Source organism: Verticillium alfalfae, genomic scaffold, assembly GCF_000150825.1.
Source record: "Verticillium alfalfae VaMs.102 supercont1.10 genomic scaffold, whole genome shotgun sequence".
NCBI lineage: Eukaryota > Fungi > Ascomycota > Sordariomycetes > Glomerellales > Plectosphaerellaceae > Verticillium > Verticillium alfalfae.
In genome coordinates, this window is record NW_003315029.1 from 805,237 (window position 1) to 812,141 (window position 6,905).

At 52.8% G+C, this 6,905-nt stretch overlaps 3 protein-coding genes across 3 annotated transcripts in view; 2 read left to right on the forward strand and 1 right to left on the reverse strand.

Annotated features, from left to right (window-relative positions):
- VDBG_07699 (conserved hypothetical protein) overlaps positions 1 to 792 on the reverse strand; it is a gene marked incomplete at both ends in the record, with an annotated part of 4,572 nt that extends 3,780 nt beyond the window's left edge. The window contains one exon of the mRNA XM_003002194.1: positions 55 to 792. Coding sequence (XP_003002240.1) covers positions 55 to 792 — 738 coding nt within the window. The remainder of the gene's footprint in view (positions 1 to 54) is intronic.
- Positions 793 to 1,622: 830 nt separating this feature from the next.
- On the forward strand, positions 1,623 to 2,740 carry VDBG_07700 (predicted protein; the record flags this gene model as incomplete). Its single annotated transcript, XM_003002195.1, has 3 exons — positions 1,623 to 1,865; positions 2,139 to 2,325; positions 2,403 to 2,740. 3 exons carry the CDS (start codon positions 1,623 to 1,625, stop codon positions 2,738 to 2,740), a joined length of 768 nt encoding a protein of 255 aa, XP_003002241.1.
- A 1,127-nt stretch (positions 2,741 to 3,867) lies between these two features.
- VDBG_07701 (predicted protein) lies at positions 3,868 to 6,245 on the forward strand (the record flags this gene model as incomplete). Its single annotated transcript, XM_003002196.1, has 2 exons — positions 3,868 to 5,071; positions 5,131 to 6,245. 2 exons carry the CDS (start codon positions 3,868 to 3,870, stop codon positions 6,243 to 6,245), a joined length of 2,319 nt encoding a protein of 772 aa, XP_003002242.1.
- Positions 6,246 to 6,905: the final 660 nt, after the last annotated feature.

Consider the following 6,905-nt stretch of genomic DNA (forward strand, 5'->3'; position numbering starts at 1 on the left):
CGATTCGATAGGCTCCTTTTTCCCAATGAAACTCAGCCTGGTCTGCACTGATACGCCTCCGTCGGCGGCGCTAATGAAGGGCGACACATCGACTTGCAGGTCCTCCTCAGGTCCGAGTTCTTCGAGAGTGCGGAGCCGGTCGCTCTCAACAACCCATGCGGTAAACTCCTTGACGATTCCTCGAGCCTTAGGCGGCATAATCGATGACGGATCGCTGATGTGCCGGATGACGAGCCATCGCGTCGGTGCTTTAGGAAATGAGGGCGACGAGCCCTTGGCGGTCCCAGGCGCACCGCGGTTGTTTTTCTGGTCATCATTCTTGTTGCCGTTGTCATTTTCGACTTCGAGATCATCGAGGCCCCGTGCAGCCCGGGCATCTCGGAAATCCGCTCCTTTTGCGACTTCGGGGCCAGCCGCTGCAATACCGCTGCGGTAAAGCCGTGGCATAGTCCAGTGTAAATAGACACCGACACGGCGCTTTCGCGTCGTGTCGCTCCCAAGATCAGTGAAACGTGAATTGAAGCCCGACGGCCATGAGTTATTCAGGTCAACCGGATTCTGGATATCAGGCTGGATATAATCGCGGTCCAGCCGCAAAAATGTGTAGTTGGGCTGGGTTATTGGCGCGATCTTGGCCGCTGTCGGGATTGGAAGCCGTGTCTCGGTTGGTTCGTTGCCCTCTCCAGTGCCTGCAGGTTCAGGAGGGATGCCATCGCAGACCTTTGAATTGAAGACGAAGGCGTCGACTTTGACAGGGATCAGAACAGTCTGGTTGTCTACAGGAGTCGCCATGGTGTTGACGGGGGTGGTGATAGTTCGCGTGTGGGCTTGTATGGCCTTCGCAATTTACTTGACTTGATGAATTTTGATATCTCACTCCGATCCTCTCTCCGTGTCAAGGTTTGTCGGATTATCTTCGTTCGAGTTCGTGGCAACCACCTGTACCATGTGATGTATCGAGACTTCAACGCAAGTTTGTTGGACAGACGGGTGGGACCCCTTGAGCTTCACATTCCTCCGCTGGCAGTGATACTGTTCGGTCTAGATCGCCCCAATATTGCTGCTCTTCAGCTGAGTCCGCATGGCTTATAGTGCCGATCCTGCCCCGCACGCCAATAAGTGTCTTACAAGGATTGGGGGGGGGGTGTCTGCTTGGTGCTCTTCTCAGACCTGTCTTTGAACCCCTAGCAACCATGTGCGATCTTGTGGCTTGATGCTGGGAGCTGGAAGGAATAGCCCATGCACTTGTCTCGGCTGCAGAACTTATTCCGCCTCCTGCAGGATCCAGGCGTGTAAGGCTACTCAAGCTAAGCAGGTATTGGGGACGGAGCGCATGTCACATTTGCGTCAGAGCTCACGTACAGGTCCAGGCGACCATCTTCACTTAGTTCAGCTGTACCAATCCATTGGAGGTAACAACGCCTCGTAATGAGTGGTCAACAAGTGTCACGAGGAGCGGACTCGGACGGGGTTATAATGATAGCCGAGCATGGTACTTAAGTTCAAGCTCGGGACCTGAGTGGAAATTGAACGATAATCAGAATCAGCTCATGTTCACGTCCATTCTAAGTTTCTCCCAACTCCTTTGACGATACTTCACGCACTCCACACAAGCCGCCCCGATGCCTGAGACTACCCAGCCCACTCCCCGCGGCAAGATGACGGCCATTGCGACCATTGTCAACCCCTTGTCGGTCAATCATGACAAGGTTATGATCTTCTCGAGTAACAAGCATTACATGCTTAGTCTCGAGAATCGTACTATTGGTGGCGACTTCTCCTTTACCATGGGCGAGGGCACCTCGACCCAATCGCCTCTGCTTGCCTATCCTTCTCAGCTAACCGCCATGATCTACAAAGACGCGGTGAGAACTTTTCGTGAAATCATTCGAGGCAGTAACTGACAGTCGCCCAGGTTGCAGTGTATGGTATCACTGGCACTGAAAAAGAAGACCTAGAGGTCGCACAGCTGAGCCCCGTGTATCAGCCAGATACCAACATCAAGCCGACATACGGCTCGCTAGCGGGATGCGTAGCAGATGACGGTGAAGGCTATCTCTACATGCTTTCGTGAGTGACTAAGATTTTGTTCACTGTACCGGTCAACAGTACTAACATGACCAAGTGATAATGAGCAGGGCAAGTCTCAGCTTCACGAATGGAAGCTGTCCGACAAGGATGACGACAAGCGTCCAATCGCCGCGTCGGCTTTTTACGAGAAGACCAACCTATTTGCGCTGTTTGACCCCGTGCTTAAACTCAAGTGGCTGGTGTATCAGCGAGATGATAACAGTATTTCTCTGTGGAGCTTTAAGAATAAGAAGGGTGAGTGCCTTTTTTTTCCCATCTTGTGGCTCGAACTCCTCGTGACTGAGAACATGCTGATGAGCGTCGCCCAATAGATTGTATCATTAGCGAGTCCAAATACCGAGCTAGGAAGGGCACGCCCCTCACGGCATGCATCGTGCCCGCCGATGAGGCGACGGGCCGCCCCGCGCGCATCTACATCTACTTTGTCAATGAAGACAACCTCTTGCAGAGTGCCAACTCGATTTCCGGGGCCGAACTCTACTTCAACTCGACGGATGAGAAACCGTCGACAGTAGAAGGTGACCAGACTGTCTCGGCAGTCTCCCAGCTGTCAGTATTCCTCGACTACAAGGAGTCGCGCAACATTGTCTTCGGCGTCAAGTCAGGCTCCAAGATCAGCCCCATGCACGAGACCTGGCGAACCAAGTGACTGGATGTGGATGACAGAAATCTAGACCGGGCAATGGTCAAGGCGGCTGGGATGGGGTCTGTGTTAGAGGCACTTCAACGGTATGGGGATGTCGAGATTGAACTCCAGGGAACTTTCGTAGTGAAGGCTAAGTCGAAGTTATGAATCGCATGCACATTTAGAAACCCATAACCGTTGCTTTGGTCATGACTCCCGATTGCATTCGTCCATCTCATATTTGAGCCCAAGCAATGTTACAGTTTCCTTTCCATCCAAGAAAACTAATATTGTGGGAAATATCCCCGTGCATGCTCAGAAATCCTACAAGGTTCAGAGGAAATGGTCGAGTATTCTTTTACCAAAACCGGTAGGCTCGAAGCCGATAGCACATAGTATGGGACAAGATACGAGAGAATGGACGACCAAATGGTAGCAGGAAGTTTCTTTGCCGTTGGCCCCACCAATGGCTTTTCAAAATACCGTCATGCATCGGATAGTGAGACATGAGCTCAATAGTCCCGGCGGCTGAGCGTGGCTGGGCAGAATAACGCCTTCAAAAGGGGTTCCGGCCCCTGGAGTCGAGGCCGGCCGGTCCGAGCCGCCTGCCTTGTTAGCATACCCCGCATTTGGAGCTGGAGCTCGATCAGTCTGTCTTTTGACTTTTGGAAGCTGCGAGGTATCCTCAAGTCGTGCTACATGTATCTCTATTCTTCAGGGGTGAGTATGCGTCCAGGGCTCCAGGTCCAGGGTTTCAGTGTCCATGATAGCAGCCTACTCACCTGCAGCAACACCAACACCCCCGTCGGGTCACGTTGCCCAAAGGGGTTTGAACCCCCTGCCCCTTTTCTCCCCACCATCAGGTCAGGGCGTCGGGAGAATGCAGCTGGTTCGAGACAGGGTTCAAGCAGGGTGTGGGTGACGACTTGAGCTGAGGAACGGAACACCATTTGACTTTCACATGGACGTCGCCTGGTAAAATGCCCTGAATGGCTCAAGTTATCTAGCTGACTCAATCGACCCTCAGCGTACTGCCTTGGCAATGACTTTCAGACTCGAGTCGTGGAGAGCTTCGTTGATTCCTTCACCACTTCTTCAAGAAAAAGGCTATACCTACGTCACTCTCGCCGCGTATCGTCAGCAATTCGATCATGGGCGAACGCATCTTCAGCGTTGCCTCCTTCTTCCTGAGCATCAATATCGGTGACTCGTCTATACACATTCTTTACTCACATCAGGGCCCTGACACACCGAAACGCGTTGAGCGCGCGATTCTTCTCGACGGCGGCCGGGACTGGGCAGCAGAGGAGATTATAGATCCCGATGATGACGACGAAGATGAGAGCGGCCCGGCCATTGGCTCCAACTTCAAGGTTGCTGAGCCGCACGACAACATTGCCAGGACCTTCGAGACCATCGAAGACACATTCGTATGCCGGGGTCCTGCAGTAGGAGGCACAAGCAAGAAGAGAAATCTGCTACAGTTTGATGCGATTGTCGTGTCACACTGGGACTCTGACCATGCTGACGGCGTAATGTGGACGCTCTGGCGCGATATCCGACGGCAGAACAACATAGGAGTTCCTCTTGAAAACATGCGTTTGCAGAGAGCCAGGTACTTAGAAGATCCGCCAGGTGTCTTCACGCCAGTGACCTTTTTCTATGCCCCGACATGGCGGGCCAACAAATACCACGAGAAGATCACAGGGGATGGCAATAAGTGGTCGACGAAGTGGGAGAAGATGTTCAGAACGACGGGCGACAGCCTCGCCGGACCGGAACTCGGTGATAATCCAACTATGGAGGTTCGCATCGACAAGACGGATGTGTGGGCGCCGAACTTACTCAGGGTGCGCATTGGCGCCGCAAACCTCATCGGTCGAAACTTCTTCTCGCATAGTGACCCTATCGCAACAGCCATGGAAAGGATCGAGTCCGTCGACATGGCGCAGCTCATGGAGCGTGTGCCGCCCGAGACCCCAAAATTATACGACGGGGAGACCGCTGTCGGGCCTGTTCCAGGATTTTACTGCGTCGCCGTCAATTGCCGCGTCCTCGGGAAAACGGTGCTTCCACAATTGACATACAAGAACAAAACCTCCATCTGCAATCTGGTCATTTGGAACGATGACTCTCGCCGCGTTACGCACTACCTGGCGGGCGATGCTAACTCGGAGCTTGAAGAGGCCATCGTTCAATGGATGAATTACAAGTCGGGTGATAACAAGAGTGTCATGGTCGCTAAGATGTCGCATCACGGCGCAAGTTCGTCGAATCCAAGATCGTCATGGGCGCGCCTCAAACCGTACCGTGTCGTCATTTCGGCTGGTGATCACAAAAGCTACGGACACCCACGTAAGTTATAGTCTATCCGATTCAACACGCTCACTGAGGCTAATGAATCTATACTGAAGGTTGGGAGGTACTTCACGACATGTTCTCTTGGTACCTGTACAACATATCGTTCGTATTGAAAGCCAAATTTCCGTTGTATCTCACACAATATCCCTTTTATCTCAAGTCAGGCGCCGTCACGAACAAGCCAGCAAGCCTCGATTTGGTGGAAGACGTCTTCAAGGCCATGGGTGACAACTGGGAGGCGATGGATCAGCTAAGGGTCTCTTTGAACATGGACCGCATGGCTCCGTCACTTGCCCATGTCTTGCTCACATTGAAGGATCAGACAGATACGCAGAGGCGAGATTGGATTTTTGGAAACATCCGCTCGATTCTGCTGCCAGAACTCATCGGCAACATCCATAACTTGGAGGGCGATTATGACCTGGGCGGCTTACAATACATCCACATTGACAGCGACGCCGTAAATGAACCCTGGCGCACCAGGTCGGAGAATAAGTATAAGCTTTTCCCACCAATGGTCATCTCCAACGCATGGGACTTTCACTTTGAATCATCAGAACACCATTCACTAGGATGTTCGACCGTTTCTTTCTGCGACAGGCGACTTAGCTGTGGCTCAGATGCTTCCTGGGATCTCGTCGAAGAGCCCCATCTCATAGTGCCCGAGGGATCAAAGCTTGCAGAAAGAGGAGGCGGCGGGGACAACGTCACCGTCATCAGCAGAGAAAGCTGCCTGTACCCATTTCTCCTATTCTCAGCCTCCCAGCAGATCAAGCTGCAGAACCGACCAGAGCCTGGGAAGGAAGTCAAGTTCACCGCGGACGATGAGTGGCAGGCCTGGCTGAGGCGTATTCTTGGTGCATCGGCTGCCGTGCTTAAGGTGACATTTGCCTCGTGGCCGCCTACGACCAAGGAGTTTGGCGACTACGAGATGGAGGCTGCTTGGAATGCTGGAGGCAAAGAACGAAAGTTTATTATGAAAAGTAAGGGCGCCGCCGTTGCGCTCGGTGTCGACAATCCGGCCCTCGCAACTATGTTGACCATGACGAGAGTCTTCCCTTCGCCGTCACGGAGCCAGTCGCAAGCAGCTGGACGCTCGGCGAAGTATCCGATCACGTCAATTTCAGACATGGCAGCATCATCGACCTCTTGCGCGATGTCCCATTGATAATGACTACCGGCGACACCACACGCAACATCATCTGGTTTGAGGCTGGCACTGCTCATAACACAAGCACGCGCCTTGAATTCACAGTACCCAAGGACAAATATGCTCCGTTCAAGGAATGGCTTGACGCTGATGCCAAAAGGTTTGATGTGCAAGAGATCACTGTCATCGCTCGACGTGATGCCTCCTTGTCGTACAACGCCAAGAAGGATAACATCGGTTCGGCTGGCGCACTCATATTCCGCATCAAGCTCATACTTTGCGGAGCAACATTCGCAGCGCAGGTTGAGTTCACATCTGACGACGTCAGGATGCGGCTCCAAAAGGAACCTCAGCCGAATGGAGGCACGTACGAGGCGCTGGTCGATTGGGCTGTGCAGACACTGGGGATCAAAGGATTTGAATGCAAGTCCTGGACAGAGGCAGCTGGTTCCTTTCTCAGTGGTATCAAACCGCGATCTATTGACATGACGCTTACCTACAAAGACGGCAAGCTAAGAGGCATCGAGCATGTTGGGTTTGTACTCCAAGTCGAGGTCAGCAGGGGCAAGAAGGTAACTACCTTGGTGCCCAATGTCGATGAAAGTATCGTCTTCTTCATCACATATGCATGGTCAAGGACACAATCGTCCGTGCTCCGCGGCAAGCTCTGGGCTGGTG